This window comes from Grammomys surdaster, unplaced genomic scaffold (assembly GCF_004785775.1).
Source record: "Grammomys surdaster isolate TR1022 unplaced genomic scaffold, NIH_TR_1.0 208, whole genome shotgun sequence".
NCBI classification, from domain to species: Eukaryota; Metazoa; Chordata; class Mammalia; order Rodentia; family Muridae; genus Grammomys; species Grammomys surdaster.
In genome coordinates this window covers 37,761-65,229 of record NW_021604653.1, presented here as the reverse complement: position 1 = coordinate 65,229, position 27,469 = coordinate 37,761, and the positions used below count along the sequence as shown (strand labels likewise).

The following is a 27,469-nucleotide window of genomic DNA, read 5'->3' as shown; positions in this document are numbered from 1 at the left end:
TCCCTCTCCCTCTCCCTCTCCCTCTCTCTCTCTCTCTCTCTCTCTCTCAATTCAGATTTTGTTGTTGTTTATTTTGCGTTTTGAAACCATCTAACTATGTAGGTCTGACTATCCTAGAGCTCACTATTTAGACCAGGCTGGCCTTGAACTCACAGAGATCCGCCTGCCTATGCCTCCCAAGTGCTGAGATTAAAGGAATTTACCATCATTCCTGGTAAAAGCAGATTCTTTTTTTCTTGTTAAAAATATATTTGAGTGCTGGAGAAATGGCTTAGTATATATTGCTTCCTTTGCAGTTTTCAGGTCCTAAAGTCCATCTTCACCCACAAAATGTGATTTCAGTGTTAGGGAGATGTAAATGGGAATCCCTGGGCTTGCTGATGAAGTCAGCCTAGTGAAATTGGTGAACTTCGGGTTCAGTGAGAAATTGTGTCTAAAATTATAAGATTAAGAGGGATTAAGATACACCCAATGTCAGCTTATGTTCTCAGTATATAAGTACATACATCTACACACAAAGTGTATACAGACACAGAAACTTACTTAAATTCTTTTAGTCAGCTAGATAAAGCTGTCATTTTTTTTCACTGTAACTTATACAATTGGAAATAATCTCAGAAAAGTATATACCTTCTCAGTAAAAAAAAAAGACTGAAGTGCATTATATTTTACAAATATGAATAAATCAGTTTGTTTGTTTGTTTGTCTGTTTTTAATTTGGAATAAATGCACCAAAAGGCAAGTAATTAAGAGTTTACTCTGAATTTTTTGATGATTGGTTACAGGTTACATTTCAGAAACATGTTACATAAATAAGACTTAAGGTTTAAAGCTGGGCGTTACTGTGTAGTACTCACTAACCTGGAATACTGTACACCTTTAGAGAAATTACTTAACTCCAATCAACTTATTTATAAAACAGGAATGTTGCCAATCACAGTTGCACACACCTGTAATACTCGTACTTTAGAAACAGCCAAGAAGACTACAGCAAGTTTCAGGCCAGCCTGGTTTGCAGCACACATTTAAGGCCAGTTAGAATAGCAAGTCCCTGTCTCAAATAAGACCTAAACAGCAACAGAAAACTCAAATGCAACAAAAAATTCCCAAGGATTTATAAAAGTACTTTCTTGGATTGTTAGGATGCTTTAATGAGATAATAGACAAAGCATTTCGAACCTGGCAGTAAGTGCTCAGTAGTGTTACCCTTTTCTGTGGCCATCACTTGTGACACCATTACCATCATAAGTTATGTGCTAGATATATTTAATAAAAACACAATAGCGCACTGTAATTTCATGAACTGAAGTAGATAAAGTGGTAAGATCTATCAAGACCATCCAGTTTCTCATGGAGAATTGAAAATTCACTTTCAGATGCTTGCTGTGCTAAATCCTTTAGATGTTCTATCTCAAATTAGATCAGTCTGTCCTTGCCTCTGCTGGAGACACATTTCCAGCTTTGCTGATGTGGAAGTGAGGTACTGTAGAGCAGTTAAATCATGTACTCAGTGTTTCACAGCTAGTTAAATGAGGAAATGGTGCCTCAGCTGGACACCTGGAGCTCCATGGCTCTTGGAGTGCTTCACTAGTGCTTCACTGACACCCTCCCCAAGCCCTTGTCAGCTTTGCCTGAGGTAAAGTCAATGTCTCTTCCTTGTCGCAAGATCAGCATTTTACTCTGGCTTCTTTTTTAAATTAACTTTTTTAAGGATAAATCATATCTTTCAAAACTGAAAACATTTCGCCTATTTTATGATTCATAAGAGTCAGTCAAAACTAATAGCTACCCCAAGGGCACATAGATCATTGTGTTGATGCTTTGGTGAGCTTGTTTTATCTAGTAATGGTTTACACATAGAATCTTGACATAAACATCTGCAAGGCTTAGAAAAATTCCTTTTTCTATTTAAATTGTCTTTCAAATTTTAGGTTTCACTGCCTCAAGGTTCTCAAGGAATTGCCCATCAGACTTACCAACAGCCTGTTGTGTTCCCTAATCAGTCTAGTCAAGGATCTCTGCCCACAACAGGAATGCAAGTCTACTACAGTGTCATTCCACCTGGCCAACAAAGTAATTTAAGGTGAGCGTGACTACAAAGCCTACTCCCCCTGGCTTCCTACTGTTCACCAAGCATATGGTGTGCTACACCATTGAATGTTGGCCAAAGGGCTACATTTAACTGAATTACTAAAATCATTTTCTCTTATAAACAGAAAGGGTATGATGCTGTCTATTTAAAAATTGGTTTAGATTTATTTATTTTTATTCTATGTCTGTGTTTTTCTGCTTGTGAGTAAGTGCACCACTTGTATGCAGTACCCAGGGTGGTCAGAAGAGGGCATTGGATCCCCTGGAACTGAAGTTACAGATGGTGCTGACCCTTCATATAGGTGCTGGGAACTAGACCTGGATGCTCTCTGCAAGAGCAGCCAAGCTCTTACCTGCTGAGTCCCTTTATAATGATTTTTAAATATTTGCATAAGCTAATCATTCCAGTAAAGCTGTTACACAATGAAAATGGAAATTTATGTGAATTTAAAGTCTTTGAAAATACAGTCTGGTAAGATGGCTTAACAGTTAAGAGTACTTAGTGGCTCATAGTAGTCTGTAACTCCAACTTCATGGAATCTGATGCCTCCTGCCCCCCCCCCCCAGGCACTTGCGCTCATGCACACTTACCCACATGCAAGCACCTGCACACTGGAACCCACTAACACACTTGCCTCAAAATCAGAGCTCCATCTGCCTTTGTCTCCCAAGTGCTGGGATTAAAGGCCTGTCCTGGCATATTATTTCCTGGTGTTCTTCCTGCTAGGGTTACTCTCCTGGAGTTACCCTCACTGGGCTTCTCTCACTTTGGGGGACTTTTCAGAACCCCCCCTGAGTTTGCTTATTCTTAGAAGTATTGTCCAAAACACTTGTTATAAGGGATTTTTCTACTATTTTATCCTTTATTTTCCTATTGATAATTTGAAATTCAAAAACATAATATACATCTCCTTTGATCTGTAATATCAGAGGGCAGCCTAATGTACATGGAAACCTTTATTTAGAACTCTTTGAAAATGCTTAATCTTTATGAAATAATGATAAAGAAATCGAGCTTTAAGTTTCTTCTTGTAAGTGTGCCCTAATAACCCCTTTATTAGCCCTAGTAACATCCCAAGTGTGTCCTAGTTACCCTCAGGTGTGCCCTAGTATCTCCGAAATATGTTCTAGTAACCCCCATGTGTGTCCTAGTAACTCCCAAGTGTACCCTTTGGCCTTATACCTTATACCTTCCTTGAATTTTATTTATTGCTTCTAAGCTTCTAGTTTTGTTTTGTTTTCTATTTGGTTTTTCTCAAGCATCCTTAATACAATTATTAGTAATAAAGTCTGTCAATCTAATTTATATTGTTTGGTACAGTTTTACCTTTACTACTATTAAAAAGTAAATTTCAAACATTTAGCCTGAAAAGTGATAGGCATAAATCCTCAGCTATGCCAGATGAATATAGTCTTGAGAACTGTACAACGTTGTTAGAGTTGAGACTGGAGAGAGGACTCAGTTGCTCTTGTGGAGGACCTGGATTGAGTTCCCATCACCCATAACATGGTTCACAACCTTTTGAAACTCTAGTTACAGGGAATCTGAAGCCCTCTTCTGACTTCCCCGGGTATCAGGCACACATACAATGCATATACATACATTCAGGCAAGCAATTAATACTCACACACAAACTAAATAAATCTTAAAAAAAAAAACACAAAAACAAAACAACTTTTTTAAGGCTAGGAATAAATCTCAGTGGCAAGTGTTATGGTAAGACTTTACAGTGCCCTGGGTTTGATCACTGCAAAAAGCACAGTGTATAGACACACCCTTTTATCCAGGTACTCTGGAGGTAAGAGGCAGAGTCAGGCAGATTTCTCCCAGTTTCAGACCAGCCAAGGCTGCATATTGAGATCCAGAAGATGTCAGACACGGTGACTCATGTCTCAGAACTGGGGAAGCAGAGGCAGGTAGAAAGCTCTGAAAAGTAGGCCAGCCTAGTCTACATAGTTCTAGGCCAGCTTGGGCTATAGAGTGAAACCTTGTCTCAAATATAAATGAATGAATTAATGAGAAAAGTAAATGAGTAAATAAATAAACAAGTACACAGTAATAAAAAGAAAAAGTAAGTTAAGTGTTAAGATGCATTTCATGTTAAATATTTTTGCCACAAGTATTTTTTTTTTTTTTAATGAGCAAACTAGTATACTCTTACCTGCAGTGGCAACCACGTTATGGTTTTTGTAGAAATAACAGAGTAAGTAACAAAAGATTACAATTCGTTAAATGAATAAAATAAAAAGTATTTTCTTACTGCTAAATTGTCTTTTTAGAACATCTCATTTCTTCTTGATAGAACCTTTTTTGTTTGTTTGTTTGTTTGTTTGTTTACATGGAGAGGGAATAATGTGGGTTCCCTAGTGTTGAGATCAAGGGATGAGTAGACCATGAGCATGTGAATAAGATCAGGTGATGGGCTCTCTCTGGGCCAAGGAAACGTGAAAAAAAATCTCCTGACAATTGCTTAAGCTATATTATTTCTGTAGGTCACTCATACTCATGTGATATGTTCTGGACATAACTAACAGCTAAATAGCTGTGGGGGGAGCAAGCACACAATATCCTGTGAGCCTTTTTATTTTCAGCCCCTCACATCACTTTAGCCCTCTTTAATTCCTTTCTTTTTCCATTTAATTGAACTATTGGCTTACTACCACTTAAGCAGCAAAGATCATCTAAACTTCTGCTTCTGCCTCCTCATCTAGGGTTTTATTGTTTTTTTAGACTGACTTATTTTATTATTTGATGGGTATGCATATTTGCCTGAATGTATGTGCAAGCACCACTTGCATGCCTGTTACCCTTGGAGGTCAAAAGAGGGCATTTAATCCCCTGGGACTGGAGTTTTATGCAGTTGTGAGCCACCATGCTAGGAATCAAACATGTGTTCTTTGCAAGAGCAGTAAGTGCTTTGTACCACTGAGCCATCCAGCTCATCCTCCTGTAGATACCAGGTATCATTTTATTCATGAACATTTCAGTATATTTATCCCTAAGGAATTTTAAGTGCATATACCTGTTACGCCATTCATACTTTTCATTATTATTATTTGTAATTCCTTAAGTAAGATGAATATACCCCATAAATACTTTGTAAGTTCTGTATATGTCCTAAGAATTGCCTGTCTCTGGATTTGACTGATCATATCATGTTTTCTGACATGTTACCTTTGTAGTTTCTACTTCATTGGTACTTATGTTCAAACTAGTGTTTTTAATCCAATTATATGAGACAATTTCAAGAAATTGTTGAAGTTATTAAATAATACTTATTTAAAGTTCTCAATAGGAGAACTTTATTTAAAGATGACTAAATTTAAAATTCTCAATAGGAGAACTTTATTATTTGAAGATGACTAAATAGAGACTGATCATATCTATTGATATTATGATTATATCTAACTCTATATTCACTACAAGTTATTGATTTATTCATATTCATACTGATACTACAGATGAGAAGTTAAAATTACCTTTCCAAGTCAAAAACAATTCAGTGTGTTTATGTTTGGAAACAATCTTGGACCTATACAATGTCTATTTCTTTTTTTAATTTTTATTGGTTATTTTATTTATTTACATTTCAGATATTATCCCCCTTCCCAGTTTCCCCTCTGAAAACTCCCTATCTCAGCCCCACCCCCTGCTTGTAATATCACACATAGTCTGTATTAAATACTGATACGTACTCTTAAAAAAAAATAGAGAGACTTACCAGGCTAATGTAAATTAAGATCCCTGACTATTTGTGAGTTCATTATTTTGTAACTTCACATCATTAGCCTGAAAGAACTTGCTAGCCAGGCAGTGGTGGCGCACGCCTTTAATCTCAGCATTTGGGAGGGAGAGACAGGCGAATTTCTGAGTTCAATCCTAGCCTGATCTACAGAGTGAGTTCCAGAACTACCAGGGCTACACAGAGAAACCCTGTCTGAAAACAAAACAAAACAAAACAAAAAATTTTAAAAAAAAAAACTTGCTAAAAGAGAAAACTTTGAAGATTTATAATAAAGCCATATAGTTTGACTATAAATGCCATTCAAAGTATCTCAACAAGTTAGAGTTGATGTTTTTGTTTTATATTTTGTTTGTTTGGTTTTTTTACCTAATTAACTTCTATTTTGTTAGAATATGTCATGTTTGTTGTCTTTACTCTTGCAACTTTTTTGGTTTTGTGTTTTGTTTTGGCGGGAGGAGGGGGTTGCTTTTTTCAATGCAGGGTTTCTCTATGAAGCCCTGGTTAGCCTGGAACTCATTCTGTAGACCAGGCTGGTGTCTATCTGCCTGCTGCTGCCTCCCAAGTTTTGGGGTTAAAGGCATGTGCCACCACTGCCTGGCTTACTACGTTTTTCAAAAAATATCATTTTCTTCTGAGTCTAATTGTTACCTAATTGCATATCCTGTCTTTTTCTCTTTTTTTTGAGATTATAGTTTAAATTTCTCCCTTCCCTTTCTAACAAAGAAATGTTAGAGTAATTTGTAAAATTCTCAGTGACAGGATTAAGAGATACATTTTCAATGTCTCAGTCAGGGCTATGAATATTAAGTGGTTTTTACTGAGTGATCACAATTCAGAGAATAGTTAAATTAGGTTTGGCTCCTGCTAGCCAATCTGAAAAATATATCCATTTAAATAAATTTGGAGGAATGTTTATTTCAAAGACTCTTTGGCCATCTGCATCTCATTGTGCTGTTTTCTGTGTTGGTTTTTTATCCTATAGCTCTGCAGTTGGTTACTTACAACATCCAGGGTCAGAACAAGTACCGTTTCCTCGAACCACATCACCATGCAGTTCTCAACAGCTCCAAGGCCACCAGTGTGCAGGTATGCCTGGCTCATTCATTGGGGACAGCTGACTGGTTCTCAGCTGGCTGAGGGGTGACATGCACTGCAGTGTCTCACACCCTGTGTTGAGTCAGGTTGTCATGTGCAGCTCACTCCTTCCTTTTCTAATACTAGGTTCATTCTTCTGCCTTCATTCTCCCCTCTCTATGGGGTTAGTAATCTTAGGGAACCTTTCCTAAGCTCTCTAGATTATTCTCTAGATTTTTCTGGGTAATCAAATAGGCCTAAGGCCTCAACTACTGCCTTTTTGCTAACACCTAGTGTATCTTCCTCCTACTATAACAAAATCTGATACTAGAGTTCTTTTCAAGTCTTTGCAGTAATCTTGTATTTTCTTTGTGTTTTCCTCAGTTTCATCTATTTCCCCAACACTAAGGTTATTATAAAATTTATTGTCTTGAAACAGAAATTGCTTCTTCATGTCATTCTCTGACTAAAAATCTCGTCAGTTAAGAGGACTGACAGTTCCTGCGGATGACCCTGGTTTTGTTCCTAGCACCCACAGAATAGCTAACATCTGACTCTGACTCCATTCTTAGGATTTTGTTTTCCTCTTCTGTCATCCATGTACTGCATGTATGTGGACCATACACATATGCATTCACACAGACAGCACCATACACACAGCTTAAAAATAAATTAAAAAAAAAAGAAAAAAAATGAACAACTCAAAATGTATTACCTTTTTTCCTCCCCTACTATCAAGGGCATGTGTCCTCAGATATGCAGAACTTTATTTCATATTACAATTTTTTTCTTTTCTTCTTACCCCTTTTTGGGACTGAGTCTCTCTTTGTAGCCAAATTAGCCAACAACTCACTGCCCAAGGCTGGCCACAAATTCAGTGCTATTCTCCTGTCTCTGCCTCCTGAATGCTGAATATTAAAACTTTTTCATACCAGAAATACTTGACTTACTATTTTTCTTCTCCTAGGAGTGCCTGTTCCTCTCATGTCAAATGTTTCTCAAAATGTTTAAAAAGGTTTTATGCTGCTCTCTGCTTCTATAAGATCTTATTCAAATCTTTAGCATTACACTGTATTTTCCTGTGGTGATCTGTTGACAAACAATAACTGATTGTCAGTAAATGACTAACTGTGGCTGTAACCAGCCCTGGCCACTTTTCAGTTGAGGCTCAGTACACATTTGAGACATCCTCCTCTCAGTTAAGCTGCTTCTATATGTAGGGATCTAGAAGACAAGGGCCTGGATCCTGTCTCACACAGCTTAATATTCTTGATGTAAGGTAAAGTACATACTTACAAACGGAAAATTGGACCTAGGATATTAACTCAGCGGGTATAGGCACTAGCCACCTAAGCTTTACAGGCCAGGCTTGATCCGTTTAATAACACACATTGTTTTGTTTTTGCTTTTTAAATGCAAAAGTATGGTGGTGCACACTTTTAATACAGTACCTAGGAAGCAGAGGCAGGCAGAGCTCTCAATTCAAAGCCAGGCAAGGCCTCAAAATAAAACCCTGTCTCAACCATCACCACCCCTATTATGTACCCACCAAATAAATAAGTTAAGTAAAATCCTGGATATAGTAGCATACACGTGTAATCCAAGTATTTCTATGGTTTATGAAATGCAGAGAGTGAATCACTGGGAATTTCAAGGACCATGGAGCTTGTTTGGTTTGGTTTGGTTTGGTTTGGTTTGGTTTGGTTTGGTTTGGTTTGGTTTGGTTTGGTTTGTTTTGTTTTGTTTTGTTTTTCGAGACAGGGTTTCTCTGTGTAGCCCTGGCTGTCCTGGAACTCACTCTGTAGACCAGGCTGGCCTCGAACTCAGAAATCCGCCTGCCTCTGCCTCCCAAGTGCTGAGATTAATGGCATGTGCCACCACTGCCCAGCGACCAGGGAGCTTAGAGTATACAGCTGGACACCCTACCTCAACAAGGTGGAAAACAAAAAAAATGACTTGGAAAAGGTGTCCTATCTCCTCACATGCAACATGATTCACACGCATGTACCCTTAAGCATGCATGCACACACACACACACACACACACACACACACACACACACACACACACGTATTTTTAAATGCTGTAGGCGTACTATAAGAGAATTAAGAAGATACCCTTGTTTACTTATCTCTACTGCACAATTATCAAAGTGTTTATTATGGGTACACATGTGAAGAGCAGAGGGCAACTATTTGTTTGTTTGTTTGTTTGTTTGTTTGTTTGTTTTTTCGAGACAGGGTTTCTCTGTATAGCCCAGGCTGTCCTGGAACTCACTCTGTAGACCAGGCTGGCCTCTGCCTCCCAAGTACTGGGATTAAAAGTGTGTGCCACCACTGCCCGGCTCAGAGGGCAACTTTTAAGAATTATTTTCTTCCCCTATGTAGGTCCTGTAGATCAAATTCAGTTTATCCAGCTTGATGCCAGGCACCCGCAAGTACTAATATTGGGTCCTCTGACCCTCTTGGGCCATATTTTCTCTGCTAATCTCCCTATACAGGTGTAACATTTCTTAGTTTTGTCTTTGTTTTTTCTTGGTTTGTTTTTGTTTGCTTTTTTGAGAAAGGCAATATAGCCCTAGCTCTCCTGGAACTCTCTATGTAGACCTTGCTGGCCTCAAACTCACAGAGATCTATATTAAAGGATTAAAGGTATGCACCACCATGACCAGCCTACCCTTTATTTTTGGTAAAATATTTTCACAAACTTTGTTTTTATTTTGAAAACTTCTACTTTAAAAGTTGGTGTCTCGGGGCTGGAGAGATGGCTCAGTGGTTAAGAGCACTGACTGCACTTCCAGAGGTCCTGAGTTCAAATCCCAGCAACCACATGGTGGCTCACAACCATCTGAAATGAGATCTGATGCCCTCTTCTGGTGTGTCTGAAGACAGCTACAGTGTATTCATATATAATAAATAAATAATTTTTTTTTTTTTTTTTAAAGTTGGGGTCTCTCTCTCGGTCTCTCTCTCTCCCTCCCTACCTCCCTCCCTCCTAGGTTCTTCAAGATGTTTAGGTCTAAAGGATTCCTGCTTTTTGTTTTGGGTCTTTGATTTTTTTTTTGAAGGTTTTTTTTGTCGTTGTTGCTTGTTTGCTTGGTTTTTTGTTTTCTTGAAGCTTTGGGCTTTTGTTTGTTTGAAGTAAGTTCATACTGCTACTGCATAGGTACATACCAGTCTAATCCAGGTATGATCCTTCTGCCTCTGCGTCCTCAGTTCTGGGATTCCAGGTTTGTAACACCATGACCTTCTCCAAAGGTTATGTTTTAATACCTTTTTAAACACACACCACTTGTATGCAGCAGGTTTCACTAGAGCTTAAATCTGACTTGTATAAATACATAGCTATAAGAACTAATTCAGAAATGTGGGATTAATGTTATTTTCCCAATGTTCCAAATAACAATTAGTTGTTAAAATACACTAGTCTCAGTGTGCTATTATCCTGATTTCCAGCTATGCCGCAGCAGCCACCTGGTGGAGGAATGGTGATGATGCAGCTCAACCTACCAAATAATCCACAGTCTCGGGCACACTCACCCCCACAGTGGAAACAAAGCAAATACTACTGTGACCATCAAAGAGGGCAGAAGTGTATGGAATTTAGCAACATGGATAGTATTGTCCAGGTAAGATAGTTTGTTTGTTACCTGTTTGCTTTTGAGTTGGGGGTCTCACTGTATAGTCCTGGCTGGCCTGGAAACCATGTTGATCTGCTTGCCTCTGCCTCCCTAAGATTAAAAGCATAAACCACTACTTCTAACTTGGTTTGTTATTTAGAAACAACAAATTCTATGCCTTAACATTGAATTTGAAGTCCTAAGAATAATAGAGACATTTGAACCTTCTTTACATCCAGATATTTATATCAAAATGCAAATATTATTTTCCAACTTTTAAAATAAGGTCTCTTGTAGCCTAGGCTGGCCTCAACTCTTTATCCTCCTGCCTCAGCCTCCTAAGTACTGAAATTACACAGATACAACTCTGTGCCTCATTTTTATTCATCAACTTATTAATATCCAAAATAAATTTAACCTAAAAAAACATCAGAAGAGAGCTGGGCATGCTAGTTCATACCTTTAAATATGCAGCATTCAGAAAGCTAAAGCAGAAGAATTTAAGTTTGGCAAAGAAAAAGAATTGAGCAACAGACATCTTTGTTACTTTTCTGTTGCTATGAAGAAACACCATGACCAAGGCAATTTATAAAATAAATAATTTATTGGGACTCACAGTTGCAGAGGTTTAGTGGCCATGATTATTATGGCAGGGAACATGATGGTAAGCAGCTGTGGCACTGGAACAGTAGCTTGGAGCTTACATTCACAAGGACAAAGCAGACAGAAAGCTAACTGGGAATGGCATGGGCTTTTGAAACCTCGAAGCCTGCCTCCAGTGACAGACCTTCTCTAGCAAGGCCACACCGTCTAATCCTTTCCATATAGTTCCACCAACTAGGTATCAAGCATTACAATGTGAGCTTATGGGAACGTTCTTATTTAAACCACCACATCAGGCATGGTGTTAGTTGCCTATAACCCCAGCACTTAGGAGTTGGCAGCAAGAAGACAAGAGTACAAAGTCATCTTTAGCTACATAGTGAGCCTGGCCTTATTGTGTCTGCTTGCTATTGTTGAGACCCTATCAACATAAAACAAGTGAAAATTATCAGCAGATGCTAAAAACATTAGGTAAAAGTGTTAATGGGCCTTTAGACAGATTAGGTATATGACTTTGAACCTAGATAGGCTGTACTCATCAATTGTCACAATCAGGAAAGATGGATCATCCAAACATTTACCTTTTACTGTGGTATGTCACATTAAAGAAGGACAATTAGAAGGACAGGCTCACCTAACATCTTTTATCAGAGAGACACAGACAGAGAAATTGAACCTAGCCAAGTAGTGGTCTATACCTTTAATCCCAGCACTCTGCAAGGCAGGCAGGTCTCTGAATTCAAGGTCAGCCCTGTCTACCTAGAGAGTTCCAGGCCAGCCCAGGGGTAGGTATATAATGAGAACTTACCAGAAAAAAATAAAAAAATAAAACTTTTTTAAACCTAAATTTAATCAATACTTTAGGCCTGGAGGCTTATTTATAGATATATAAAAAGCAAATTATATGATATTAATAAAATGTTGAAGAGAGATTATCCTTTTTGTAAAACATCTTTATCTTTTAACTATTTATTTTATGTGTATTTTATGTCCATGAACCTGCATGCTTGATGCCCTTGGAAGCCAAAAGAGGGTGTCAGATGACCTGAAACTAAAGTTACAGACGGTTGTGAATCATCACATATATGCTGGAAGTCAGATCCAGGTCCTCTAGAAGAGCTAACAGTATTCTTAATTGTTGAGCCATCTTTCCAGCCTATTTCGGGTTTGGTGTTTTGTTTATTTGTTTAACTTTGTATTGCTTCTTTGTGAATTTCATATTGCGCACCCCAATCCCACTCATTTCCCCATCCCTTCCTGCCTGCCCTCTGCCCTTGTAACCTCCCCTCTAAAAGGAAAAAAAAAAATCTCACTATAGAAGCTGTAGTATGTGGCAGTGTGTCCCATGGTATACTCTTTTTTTCCACACTTCTTTACTTGCAAATGTTCACTACAGTGAGTCTGGTTCCTGGCCTCTGCCTTCTGCCACACCATCAGTACTGGATCCTCACCAGGACTCCTCTCGGATATCTTGTTGTTGCCCTTTGTTACAGAGTTCCTGCAGATTTACATCTGTAGGACTGGCCACTGATTTTGGTGTTATTCTTTCTTTTTTTTTTTTTCCTAAACATATTTTATGTTCCCTCTGTCCCTTTGCTTCCATGTCCCTTTCACTCCCCTTCTTTACAGCTCCTCTCATTCTCTAATTATGACTGTTAGATACATTCCAGGCCCAGATCCTAGGTAAGAGCAGTAGTGTTCTTATGTGCTGAGTGAGCCAGCTCTTCAGCAACCAACCCACTACTCTTTTTGACAGTGTTTGTTCTTGTTTTCTCCAAGCCCTTCATACTCATATTTAATATGTGATCTTTCAAGCCTAGCCTAGTCAGGAACATGGCAGCTCTGTAACACAAGACAGATCTGGTGCCGCCATTTTAAATATTACCCGCAACATTCTTCTTATGGGCACTTAGGGCTATAAATCTTTCTCCTGGAACTGCTTTTATTATATCCTGTAAATTTTGATATGTTGTATTTTTATTTTCATTCAATTCTTGAAATTTTTTTACTTGCCTTCTTGATTTATTCTTTAACCCAGTTTTCATTCACTAGTGGGTTTAGTTTCTGCAGTTTCTATTGCTTTTGATACCCAGCTTTATTCCTTTGTAGTCTGGTAGAACACAGCATGTTATTTCAACTTTCCTAAATTTGTTGAGACTTTGTCAGTATGTAGCCATTCTGGGAGAAAGTTCCAGTGGCTGCTAAAGAGAAAGTATGTTTTTTAGTGTTTGGGTAGAAGTTTTTGTAAATGCATGTGATCTATGATATCACTTAACTACAGAGTTTTATTAAGCTTTTGTATGGATGACCTGTCAATTGGTGAGAGTCAGGTATTAAATCACTCACTATCAGTGTGTTGGGATCAGTCTGTGATTTGGATCTAATAGTATCTCTTTTATGAAATGAGGTTCCCCTGTGTTTGTTGCATAAATATTCAGAATTGTCATCTTCTGGTGGGTTTTTCCTTTAATGACTATGAAATTTCTAACCTACTAGATATGATTTGGAGTCTATTTGGCTAGATATTAGAATAGCTATACCTTCTTGTTGCTTATTTCTGCCCCTCATTCTAAGTTGGTATCCATTGTTTCTGACGACAGCAAAAAGAAAAAAAGTGGGTCCTGTTTTCTAATCCAGTCTGTTAGACTCTGTCTTTTTATTGGGGAATTGATACTGAGAGTTTGGGGGGTGGTAATGGACACCTTTAATCCCAACACTCAGGAGGGCAGGGGACTGAAGATCCCTGTGAGTTTGAAGCCAGCCTGGTCTACAGAGTGGATTCCAAGACAGGACTATACAGAGAAATCCTATCTCAAAAAACCAAAATGAATAAATAAAAGAATGAATAAATAAAGACAGATAGATAACTGAGAGTTACTAATGAACACTGTTTATTAATTCCTGTTATTTTGTGGTGGCAGTATTTCTTTTTATTATCATTATTTATTCATTTACATCCCAAATGCTGGCCCTCCCTGGTTCCCCTTGCACAGTTCCTTCCCCTATTTCCCTTCCCCTTTGACTGCTGAGAGGGTCACCCCCCCCCCAATATTCTTCCCACCCTGTTGCATCAAGTTTCTGCAGGATTAAGCGTATCCTCTCCCACTACCAAACAAGGAAGCCCTCTACAACATATGTGCCAAGGGCCTTAGACCATCCATGTATGCTTTTTGGTTAGTGGCTAAGTCTCTGGGAGCTCCCAGGTTTCCAGGTTAGCTGACACTGTTGGTCTTCCAATGAGTTTGCCGTCTCGTTGACGGCCTTCTTAGACTTCTTTGATTAACAGTTCTTGTGGAATTATTTATTACTTGTGCCATCTCAGGTATGTTAATCTCTTCAGACTGAAATATTCCTCTAGTATCCTCTGTAGATCAGGAGCCTGCCTTTATATGTAACTTGGTCCTTCTCTCTTATAATATTCTTTATTTGTTTTGAAAGAGGTTCTTACAACTATGCAGTTGCTGATCTGGAGCTTACAATGTATGCCAGACTGGCCTTGAATTTTTTTCTACCTCTGCTTCTAAAGTGCTAATATTTATTATAAGCATCACACCTAGATAAGACTTTTCTTTTAATTTTTTAAAGACTGATTGATTGATTTGATTGATTGTATATGTATGTGTAGTATTATGAGTACTTTGCCTACATGTCTGTATGTATATCACATAGGTTAGTGGAGGATGTTATATTCCCTAGAACTGGAGTTACAGATGCTTGTAAACCATCATGTAGGTGGGAACCAAACCTGGGTCTTCTATAAGACCCAAATACTCTTAACTACTGAGCCATTTGTCAGACCCATGCTAGGACTGGAGGAGTGGTAGGAGGAATGAAGGGATGGTTCAGCAGTTAAGAGCACTGACTGCTCTTCAATTCTCAGCAGCCACATGGTGGCTCACAACTCTATGCAATGGGATCCAGTCTCCTCTTCTGGTGTGTCTGAAGAAAGTGACTGTGTACTCACATACATAAAATAAATAAATAAATAAATCTTTTTTTAAAGTATATGTGATAAAATAACCTAATAAAACAGTTTATGTTTAGGTTTGCTAACAAACTGTAAATGGCCATTAAACAGTGAAACTGTGTTTCTTTGATTTGGTGTCTTCCAATTGTGTGTGTGTCTGTGGGGATTGTGTCCAGAGCCTTGTGCATTTTGGGCATGTACTTTGGCACTGAGCTAAACCCTGATCTTAAAGTACTTCGTGTTTTAAATTGGGAAAGTTCAGTGAGACATAGCTTAAAATGTTTACAGTTATATCTAATTACAAGTTCTCTTAAGAGTTTCTGGGTTTTAGTATAAATTGGTACAACTCTTTCTGGAATGCCAGTTGGTGACATTTTTCTGTTTTCCAAAGCACACAAGGTACAAAACCTGAATCACAAATCCAATTTTGGAATTTTGTCCAGTAAAAAATGGTACAACAAGCCATTCACAATGGTAATACATGCCTGTAATTTCAGATCTTAGAGAGGATAATCATGAGTTCAAAGCCAGCCTGGGTTTGAGCCCCTATCTTGGGGGGGGGGGGGCAAAAGTCAAAATAATTGATCTTCAAAATGATATTTAGAATTGGGTCTTCAAATTGAAAGAACTCTGTAGTTTGGATGATAGTATTATAATATTGATGTCTTAAGTTTAGATGACTCATCAGTTAAGAGCACTAGCTACTCTTCCAGAGGACCTGGATTGGATTCTTAGCACCTACATGACTCGCAGCTCACAACTGCCTATAACACCAGTTCCAAGGGGCTCGATGCCCTCTTCTGACCTCCATAGGCACCTGCCATGTGCACAGTACTATGCATACATGGGCCAAACACCCAGATACATAAAATAATGACATAGAAAAAGTCATTGTTTTTAGGGAATAGACACGAATTAATTTCTCCTAAAGGAGTTTCATGGACTGCTCACTCAGATTATTTTCAGAAAAAAAAAAAAATGGTAGCATACATATGTTATGTACCACACCATTATTTCAGCCAACAGTGCCCAACACTGGTGAGGACTATAATGGTCAGCTGTGGATGTGGTTCACTCGTAGACACCTAGGTTAGCGTGTTTGAGGTCCTAGATTCAATCTATTATTACCTACCAAAGAAACAGATTTATAATGGAACTGAAAAATTCCTGTCACCTAGTACCATTGTAGTGATTTAAAGAACACTTGAATGCTAACATAATACCCAAAAGGTATAATGGCATATTTATCAAGAAACTCTCATATAATAAAGTCATATAACTGTATACACAGGAAGAGAGGAAGTAAATGAGAAGATGTAACCTGGGTGTGGTGGTACATACCTGGAAATAACACAAAAGAGGCAAAGTTGGGAACATCAGCAATGAGTTTGAGGCCAGCCTGGTCTACATATTGAATTTGAGGCTAGCCAGAGCTACACAGTAAGACTGCCAAAAAAGAAAAAACATTAGCACCATTTAGGAAATATAGTAACTATTATGACTATTTTCAAAGGATGAAATTATTTTGAATGAAATTTTATAAACATTTGGTTAAGAAAAGAATGGTATATATTCTTCTTGCAAAAACAGCAACATTATTGCCAAGTTACAAAGCAGGTTTCAAAAATATACTCCATTCTCGTTTTTGTAGTAATGATGTGTGAGTGCATTTTCATTATTCATAATGAGTTTAACTTTTTAACAAGTATCAATTTATAGTTCAGTGAATAATAAATTTTTTCCAAAAGGAAATTTTCCAACAGCCTACCCCAAGTGTGACCTAATTTCCCCTCTACTGTGATTACAGCACAGCCCTCAGCTCAGCAGCCCCATCCTTTCTCCAGTGCAGTCGCCGGCACCAGCTCAGCTGTCCACCCTAAAGACCATCCGCCCCTCAGGACCACCACTTTCCATCATGTCCCAGTTTGCTAGACCTTTTGTTCCTGGACAGGGTAAGTGTTCTGAAACTGGTCATAGCTTCAGAGAAGTGGAAACCATCCTGATGTCACCCGTCACTCTTCTGTGTGTGTGTGTGTGTGTGTGTGTGTGTGTGTGTGTGTGTGTGTGTGTGTGTGAGAGAGAGGGAGAGAGAGAGGGAGAGAGAGAGGGAGGAAGAAGAAGGAGGAGGAGGAGGAGGATGGTGTGTGTGTGTGTGTGTGTGTGTGTGTGTGTGTGTGTGTGTTTGTAAGTCAGAGGACAACTTTCAGGAATTGATTTTCTCCTTCTACTATGTTGGTTCTATCAACCAGCCAGTCCCCCCAAAGCTCCCAGGGACTAAACCACCAACCACAGAGCCACATACCCATGGCTCCAGCTAGATATGTAGCAGAAAATTGTTTTATTTGGCATCAATGGGAGGGAAGCCCCTTGGTCCTTTGGAGACTCGATAACCCAGGATAGAGGAACACTAGGGCTCTGAGGCAGGAGTGGGTGGGGGAGCACCCTCATAGAGAAAGAGGGTAGGGAAGAAGGGATAAGGAGCTTAGGGAGGGGGAACTGGGGAGGGGATAACATTTGAAATGTAAATAAATAAAATAACCAATGAAAAATGAAAAAAAAAACCCACAAGGTTATGCATTAAAAAAAAAAAGTGATTCAGTGAGAATTTATGCAAAGTTTACTGTGCTCCTGCTCGATGAATAAAGAAAGGCATGTACTCATAGCAGATTCAAACACCCATATGCACATAATTTTTATAAACAAAGAATTATTAAATCAGGAAACATTCACAGTATGATTTTGTAAAACTAGTTACACAAACATCTCAAAGCCAATATACAAATTTCCATAAAGCCCTTGACTTAATATAGTCAATTGCTAGAGACATTTTATATTGTAGAAATTTTAAATTAAAACAAGAATGAGTGGCTGAAGTGATGACTCAGCAGTTAAGAGCACTGACTGCTCTTCCAGAGGTCTTGAGTTCAATTCACAGCAACCACATGGTGGCTCACAACCATCTCCACTTTGGAGAAAATAGAAGAGGTTTCGTTTTTTGTTTTTTTTTTGTTTTTTGTTTTTTTTGTTTGTTTGTTTTGGTTTTGGTTTTTGGTTTTTGGTTTTTTTCGAGTCAGGGTTTCTCTGTTTAGTCCTGGCTGTCCTGGAACTCACTCGGTAGACCAGGCTGGCCTCGAACTCAGAAATCCGCCTGCCTCTGCCTCCCAAGTGCTGGGATTAAAGGCAGGCGCCACCACTGCCTGGCTAGAAGAGGTTTCTTATTAATCTCTTGCCACATAGCTCAGAAGGAATACTCCTAGCTGGAAGTAAAATGAATTGTATTCACAGACATAATCTGATTATAATCAAGAACATTTACAGAAACGTTAACTCAAACTGGACATGACTAAATTATATATCACCCAGAATGTATTTTATATTTGTGTGTGTGTGTGTGTGTGTGTGTGTGTGTGTGTGTGTGTGTGTGTGTATCATGTGTGTGTCTTGTGGAGTACATAGTAATAAGTGGACAAAGCAAACTATATATATAAATCGAATTTATTGTTTTAAACAGAATACAGGCACATAAGGAGAGGTGTGCTGTATGATTCTAATTATATGAACTTTGCTTACAGCAAGTTCATCTAATCTGTAAATTAGAAATATGAAAGTATTAGAAATGAGATAGAGAATTAGTCGGGCAGTGATGGCGCACACCTTTAATCCCAGCACTTGGGAAGCTGAGGCAGGTGGATTTCTGAGTTTGAGGCCAGCCTGGTCTACAGAGTGGGTTCCAGGACAGCTGGGACTATACAGAGAAACCCTGTCTCGAAAACCTAAAAAAAAAAAAAAAAAAAAAAAAGAGAGAGAGAATTAAATGGCAAGGAAATAGAGGATAACTCTTTGAAGAATGTAAATACCCTTTGCTCTTTTTGTAGTCATTGTTACATAGACATACTACTGTCTCAATTCATTGAACAAACACAACCCTTCAAGTATCCATTTTTATTGTATGATAAGTCTATCTCACTTTTTAAAAGAATGATACAGTATACACACAGGAAAAATGAGGACCCTTGTATAATATAACAAAGACTTAAATATACACACCAAAATATCAGAAGTGATAAAGTTACCAGAATGACTTGTATTTTCCCCCTTTATAAAACTAAAATATTTTATCCATTATTATTATTATTATTTTATGAGTATGGGTGTGAACTTAATGTATCTACTTTGAAATTTCCTATATGTATTTAATACTTATAAATTTATTTATTACATTTAATACTATTTCATTTATATGAGTCTGTTGCCTACATGTATATCTGTGTACCACACATGTCCGTGGTGACTGTGAAGGCCAGCAGAAGGAGCCAGATCCCTTAGAACTGGAGTTACAGATTGGTGTGAGCCACCATGTGGTTCTGGGAATTGAACCCAGGCCCTCTGGAAAAGCAGCCAGTTCTGTTAACTCCTGAGTTATTTCTATTTTTTGTTTTGTTTTGTTTTGTTTTATGTGCATTGGTGTTTTGCTTACATATGTATTTCTGTAAGAGGGTGTCATCTCCTGGATTGGATTGACAGACAGTTGTGAGCTGTGATATGGGTGCTGGGAGTTGAATCTAGGTCATCTGGAAGAAAAGCCAGTGCTCGTTTCCTTTGAACCATCTCTCTTGCCTGCCAGCCCCTCGTCTTGTTTTGCTACTTATTTATTTTTTTATTAATTTATTCATTTATTTATTGGTATGTCTTTCAAGCAGGGTTTCTCTGTGTAGCTCTGGCTGTCCTGGAATTCATTCTCTAGATCAGACTGACCTGGAACTCAGTGATCTGCCTGCCTCTGCCTCCCAAGTGCTGAGATTAAAGATATGTGCCACTACTGCCCAGCTAAAAAAACAAATAATACCTGGGCATGGTTGAAAAGTAAGGGGAAAGGTGGCTAAATGATTAAGAGCACACACTGCTCTTGCAGCATCCCTGAGTATGGTTCCAAACACCCAAATCAAACACCTTACAACTGCCTATCATTTTACTTGCAAGGGAATCCAGTACCTTTGGTCTCTTGGAACACCTGCTTTCCTATATACATACCCACACACACATGCACATAATTAAATTTATTTTTTTTAAAAAACTCTTAAGAAAAGGACTGGAAAAATGGCTTCATTAATTATAATGCTTGACTTGCTGCCAAGCCTGACAACCTGAGTTTGATTCCCAGGACGGACTCTCACAGTAGAAGGAAAGAACTTACTCCTGAAGATTGTCCTCTGATCTCCACACTTGTTTTATGAAAAGTGCATGCCCACACATGCAGTAAATACTAAGTAAATAGATGGACTTTGTTTTTAAGTAACGATGGGGCTAGAGAAATGGCTACTCAGTTAAGAGGAGCTCTTATTGAGGGCCTGAACTTGGTTCCCAGCACCCATATTGGGCAGCTCCTAACCTCCTGTAACTCCAGCTTAGAGAATATAACACCCTATTCCAGCCCCCTCGGAAACCTGCACTCCTGTGCACAGAGAGAAACAAACAGAACTAAAAAAGTAATGTGGCCATTTGTGGTGTATACCTTTAATCCCAACTGCTGGGAGACAAAGAACTTGGTCTACATAAGAATACAATCTAGGTTCTCCATCCCTTCCCCTGTTCTGTTCCTATCACTCAACCCTTTTTCACAATCCTGCTGACAAGTCTTTACCTTTCAGAAGTTTACACTGACCCTTTAAAGAATTTAAGGAACTTTTTCCATTTAAGAATGAATGAATGAGGGCTGGAGAGATGGCTCAGTGGTTAAGAGCACTGACTGCTCTTCCAGAGGTCCTGAGTTCAAATCCCAGCAACCACATGGTGGCTCACAACCATCCGTAATGAGATTGTATGCCCTCTTCTGGTGTGTCTGAAGACAGCTACAGTGTACTCATAAATGAAATAAATAAATCTTTAAAAAAAAAAAAAGAATGAATGAATGAGCCAGGCAGTGGTGGTGCACGCCTTTAATCCCAGCACTTGGGAGGCAGAGGCAGGCGGATTTCTGAGTTCGAGGCCAGCCTGGTCTACCGAGTGAGTTCCAGGACAGCCAGGGCTACACAGAGAAACCCTGTCTCGAAAAACAAAAGAATGAATGAATGAATGAATGCATGCATGCATGCATGCATGCCAGGTGGTGGTAGTACACACCTTTAATTCTAGCACTAGAAAGGCTGAGACAGGCAGGTCTCTGTGAGTTTGAGGCCAGTCAGGTCCTTGGCTGAGATGGCTCAGAAGTTAAAGGAACTTGCCACCTATTCTAATGACCCAGAACCCATGTGGTAGAAGGAGAAAATGAATGTCCACAGGTTGTCCTCTGCTTCCACACACCCACAATTTTGCATGTACACACGTACAAACACACAAATAACAATTTTAAAAATATCTATTACCTTTGTTTCCCACCAAACATGTTTTCTGTGTTTATCTTCTTTCTGAACAGTTTAGCAAACTCTGGTAAGTACATTACAGCCAAGAAGAGGGAACCATGAAAAGTGTTTTTAATGACTTTCAGGAGATGCCAGGTACCCGCTGCTTGGCCAGCCCCTGCAGTACAACCCTCCTACTCTTCTGCATGGACACATTCCACATCAACAGGTATGACAGGCAGTTCCTACGCCACAGGCTTTGTTGCTGAACACCCTAACTCTTTCTGAAGATATTAGAGGTGCTAGAGCCAACACTAATGCTTGCTAGCACTGGCCCAGTGCAGAGCAGAGCAAGGGGCAAGGTGGCAGCCAGTCATCTAAGTAGTACTTGTTACTGATATCAAAAAATGATAGTAGCCACAAGCACAGCACCTTTGCTTATGAAAAGCAGTCTGCAGGGAATGTCCTAATGAGTGCCAGAGTTACAAAGTCCAGTGTTACAAAGCAGAATCCAGCCTGGCACTGGTTTCATTTCTGCTCAAGTACAAAACCCAAAGTTTGTTGAGGTGCTAAATCTTCAAATTTTAAAACTTAGTTTGCAACTCTCCCTGCTTTTCTAGGGTCAGTCTGGCAGCAGGCATGGAAACCGAGGACGGAGACAAGCTAAGAAAGCTGCATCCACAGACCTTGGAGCAGGAGAAGCAGGTATGTCCATAGACGGAGGTCTGACTGCTCATACTACCACATCACAAATTGAGCTCCATTCTTCTAGAGTTCTTAAAAAAATGAAAGTCCCTAGAAATAGCTCTGTCTCCACCTGCAGGGTCTTAAATATGATGTGAAGGTGTATATATTAAGGCCTTGGCCAGTAGCTTTTGGAGCAATAAAGAGGTAAAATGTACCTGAGAGCAGGTAGAGAAATGTCTCATACTCCCCAGTGGAAGACAGACATCGAGGAAGGAGTTGTCTCTTGGGTCTTAAGGGTGGGTGCCATTATCTTTAATTGGAAAGTCAGAAGAGTTTTGCCCAAGATGACCTGATCTAGAGAAAGCCACTGCTTAGTCCACACGGTGAAGACTGAGATTAGTAGCTCAGCACTTAATGCTGAATTGGAGTGATTTTAAATAGTAATGGAGATGTCAGTTTCTATGTCAGAACATTGTTTCCTTTGTCGTCTGGGGCAGCAATACTTGGTCCAACTTCTCGGGCGATAGGCATTAACTCTCACCTTTTTCATGCTAGTTGTCGGCAAGGTCTTGGAAATTACAGAACTACCAGACGGAATAACTCGAATGGAAGCTGAGAAGCTTTTTGGGGAACTCTTTAAAATTGGCGCCAAGATCCGGTGGCTCCGGGACCCCCAGTCTCAGCCCCAGCTACGTCGTCACCCTCTCTGCTGTGGTAGTGGGGATAACACTGTCAACCCTGAGCGCTCTAAACCCAGTGACCTGGCCTCTACGTACACTGTCCTAGCTACGTTCCCCTCCATTTCAGCTGCACAGAGTGCACTGAAGAAGCAGATCCATTCAGTGAACAAGTTTAAGCTGAGAATGAGCAAGAAGCACTACGACTTCCACATTTTGGAAAGGGCAAGTTCTCAGTAAAGCAGCCACTACCTTTGGACCCCTCACTCTATAATTCCCTGCCCTCTCCCATCTGATTGGCTTGTTAAGTGGAGCGTATGTAATACAGAGACTCCTGGGATGTTTGGCCATATGTTACAGCTTTTGGAAGAAAGTTCAGGGACCCAGTAAAGGGAGGGGAAATACCCATTTCACCCCAGTGACTATGGAATCCACACAGGAATGATACAGAGTTAGCAGCTTTTTCTAAGGAAACGCTGTTCAGATGCCTCCTAACTTTTATAGTTATTTTGTTTTATATTTCTGAATTCTTGTATCAGATCCAAAGCTCTATTGTACAGCAAATTATTCTTCAAAGTGATTATAACCAGTTGCAACCTGTATTTCTTTTTGCAGCCAGCACAGTATGAACCATCTCAGACTTTGGGAGAAAAAGAATGCAGGAGTGGAATAACCAAGTCAAACCATGTCAAAACTATCCTCTGGGGCGGGGGTGCTGAGGGTGCTAAGGAGACCCATAAATCAACAGTCACTCCTCCACTGAATTGCTAAACACAGAAAAATTTCCAGGAAATCCAGAACTCCCCAACAGGGTCCTTCCTTCTTCATTTAGGTAGTATGGCCGTTAAGTGTAAGGTAAATTATGTTCTCAATGCCTCTTAATCAAACCACTTAGGTTAAAAAGAAATAGGAATCATCCTAGGCAGGAAAATTATTCCACTTTTTTTTAAGTGTCCTTCCAATAACTAAATGCCACTCATCAGCATTGTCCTCTTTGGAAATGTTGTCTCCTGAGGAAATGCACTGATGAGTGCTGAAAACTTCTTAAGTGGTTTAAATTTTGTTTTCATTGTTTGCAGCGGATTACTGGACATCAAAAATTCATTGCACTTATGAACAAGGAACCTTATTTTCAATTTCTGTGTAATTTTGCAAGGCTGTACAATGTGCTGATGCAAGCCTTTTTCAGTTCAAGAGAATAAATGTTTACAAATGTAGACCCACTTTGTCTTTTTTTTTTTTCCTTTTAATTAGAAACATCCTTAGAGGCTGATAAGGTGACGAGTTGGGTGAAAGCACTATTGCACATCAGTCCCTAAAATCCACTGAAGGGAGGAGGGGTCCCATCACAGAGTTCTCCTGTGACCACAGTGTGGTTTTCCATGCTGCCAAAAGTAGTAAGAGGAAATAATTAGCATCATAGCTGACAACAAAATAGAACCTGACCTCTCCTTCAGGCTAAGGAAAGTTTTTTTTCCTGATCCTATTATGGAGGAACTTGTAGCCTGTGACCAGAGGAAATGGACCTCAGAATAGAAACCCATTAGTCCTATGGGCTTGAAGTAAATCAAGGCAGCAGATTCCACACTTCACAAAACAGTTGAGTTGAATTCTCCACATCAGCAACAGAAAAATGTCAACATCAGAGGCTCAGCAGAAGGTCTTTATGGAAATGATCTGACCCCTGCATCCCAGCAGTCTTCATGGTCCCATGCCCTGCTAATCAACATTGGCCCCATATTTGGGATTCTTGAAACTTTGAGATCTGCCACTGAAAGAAAGTCTATGGCTTCTACTCACACATTCAACCCATCAGTCTTCACCAGTATAAAACACTGTAGCTGCTTGCTTGTTTGCTTGATTGCTTGCTGGCTGGCTGGCTGGCTGGCTGGTTGGTTGGTTGGTTTTGGTTTTTTCAAGATAGGATTACTCTGTGTAGCCATGGCTGTCCTAACTCACTATGTAGACCAGGCTGGCCTCAAACTCAGAGGTCCCCTTTCCTTTGCCTCTCGAGTGCTAAGATTAATGGCATGCACCACCACTGCCTGGCTGTGCTCCATCAGCTCAGGCAGCATAGTGCACGTTTCTGGCTTATTTCTAAGCCAGTTCATTTTGGATTGATTTTTTTTTTTCCTGGCATAGAAATAGGAAGGGAATAAGAAAACAACAGAAAAACCTGAGTCAAAAAAACAGAAAAGTGCCGGGCGGTGGTGGTGCACGCCTTTAATCCCAGCACTTGGGAGGCAGAGGCAGGCGGATTTCTGAGTTCGAGGCCTGCCTGGTCTACCTAGTGAGTTCCAGGACAGCCAGGGCTATACAGAGAAACCCTGTCTTGAAAAACGAAACAAAACAAAACAAAACAAAAACAGAAAAGTGACCAAAGTAGTTCTTTAGGAAAAGAGAAAGGAAACAGTAAAATAAATTATTAGCCAAGTAAAGCTTCAGTTCTCTTGTTGCTTAACAAATTTACTTGTTTAATATAAGCTTTAAACCATGTATCGGTAGTAAATGTCTAATCACAGCACTTGAGGTTGAGGCAGGAGTTCCATTTCTAGGATCCATGTGGTGGAAAGAAAAAACTGACTCCTGCAAGTTGCCCTCTGACCTCTACACACACACACATCCTCCAGGTTGAAGTAGCTCAGTTAGCACAATGCTTGTCTAACATTTGGAAAACCCTAGGTTTGATCCCCAGCACCACATAAACCAGATGTGATGGTACACACATAAAATATCAGCATTGGAAAGTAGAAGCAGAATCAGGTTAGCTTTGACAACTTGGAAGACAGCCTGGGCTACATGAGACCCTGGAATTGTTGCTGGTCTGGCTAGGGTCAAGTCTATTACGACATCAAAGGGGCAGGAGGTTGTGGGGGTTGCTTTTTTTTTTTTTTAAGAAAAGAGATAAAGGTGATGTCACCAAGGAAAGCCTCCATAGACTTGAGAGCAACCATCCTCAGGAAGACTGAAATACAGGGGTCGTCACAGGCAAAAGGATGAACACTGGACAAATAAACCTGTAACCTTAGTATATACATCTCACTTGAGACTCAAATTAATTCAAGATAGGCATGGTGGCTCAGGCCTCTGTTCTCAGGAGACCTCAGCATGATAGTGGTCCAAAAAGTTCTATACCAACCTGGTCTACAAATAAGACTGTCTCAAATATAAACAATAAAATGATAATCCTGGACCGGCAAGATGGCTTATCAGTTAAAGGCACTTGCCACCATCCCTTTTTACTGGCTTCGACATGAATACCATGGCAGGCATGCTCCCCATATTGCAATACATACATGCATATACACATGAAGAAATAAATGTAATTTAAAGAATAATCCATTGATGTATTGCAAAACTATATCCCATGAAGTTTGAAGAAATTAAAATGTGGTCAACACAGTGCACACCTATAATTCCAGCACTCAGAATGTGAACACACAAGGGTCCCAAGGTTATTCTCTGAGACTCAAAGAGATTAGACATAAAACTAGTCCTGTGTTGTGGTTAGAACAATAGAAGTCAGTTTATTCTATACTATGTAACATAACTTAGATTGGATCATATAATCTTTGATTTTACTTCCTATGGTTTTCATCACCTATATTTTAAACAATATGTGGAAATTTTCATTAAAAAGCAATTTGGGTTTCACGATTTATGATGAAACCTTGTACTATTCTGTTCTGTCATTCCCACTAATCATCTTTTGTAGAGTACCCACACCATTATACTACCCACATATAAGTCACCTCAGAGCTGCTCTGTATTGTTATTTTTTTTAATTGTTTTATGTATGTGAGTATACTATAGCTATCCTCAGATACACCAGAAGAGGGCATCAGATCCCATTACAGATGGTTGTGAGCCACCATGTGGTTGCTGGGAATTGAACTCAGGACCTCTGGAAGAGCAGTCAGTACTCTTAACATCTGAGCATCTCTCCAGCCCTATATCGTTATTTTTTATTGCTCTGCATTATTTCCTAGTATTGACCCTACAGCTCAAGAGTAGTGATAATGGGAGCTGCCAGAGATGTTCAATTGGTAGAGATGAAGCTTGCCCAGCATGCATGAAGCCCTGGCTTCCATCCACAGCACTACATAAGCCAGGTATGATAGCACATACTTGTAATCCCAGCACTTCGGAGATGAAGACGATCAGAAATTCAAGATCATCTTCAACTGCATGATGGCAGTTGCCTTTAACTGATAATCCTGCTCCAGGATTATCATCATTTTATTATAGTTATTTGAGAACCGACTCATACTATGTAGACCAGACTGATGTAGAACTTTTACTACCATCATGCCCATCTCCTTAGAACTGTGATTATAGGCTTGAGTCACCATGCCTGGCTTGAATTATTTTGAGGTTCAAGTGAAATGTTTATATAGACGTTAGGGGTTTCTACCTTTGATATATCTATACACCCTAGTCCAGAACTTTTAAATTTTTCATTATTTAAGGTGGGTGTAAACTCGTACAGGTCAGAGGACAATTCTCTTCAATCACATGTGCTCTGTTGCTTGGGCAGGCATGCTAGGTCCTGAACCAGAATTCTAAGTGATATCAGACAGTGTCACCCTAGAAACCTCTATCTTTACAATCCATCTTCATCTTATGAACAGTAAATATTGAGTAATCACACTACAAATGGAGTGAAA

General features: G+C 39.4%; 1 protein-coding gene across 9 annotated transcripts in view; it reads left to right on the top strand.

Annotated features, from left to right (window-relative positions):
• Positions 1–24,021, top strand: part of R3hdm1 (R3H domain containing 1) — a 136,392-nt gene extending 112,371 nt beyond the window's left edge. For 8 of the 9 annotated variants that reach the window (XM_028771456.1, XM_028771460.1, XM_028771463.1 and 5 more), the window contains 7 exons: positions 1,932–2,083; positions 6,820–6,923; positions 10,367–10,539; positions 16,908–17,052; positions 21,585–21,667; positions 22,059–22,143; positions 22,681–24,021. In XM_028771456.1, coding sequence (XP_028627289.1) covers positions 1,932–2,083; positions 6,820–6,923; positions 10,367–10,539; positions 16,908–17,052; positions 21,585–21,667; positions 22,059–22,143; positions 22,681–23,042 — 1,104 coding nt within the window. In that variant the 3' untranslated portion in view covers positions 23,043–24,021. Of the gene's footprint in view, positions 1–1,931; positions 2,084–6,819; positions 6,924–10,366; positions 10,540–16,907; positions 17,053–21,512; positions 21,668–22,058; positions 22,144–22,680 lie in introns of those variants that run through there. The other variant, XR_003711948.1, reaches the window with a different exon arrangement.
• Positions 24,022–27,469: the final 3,448 nt, after the last annotated feature.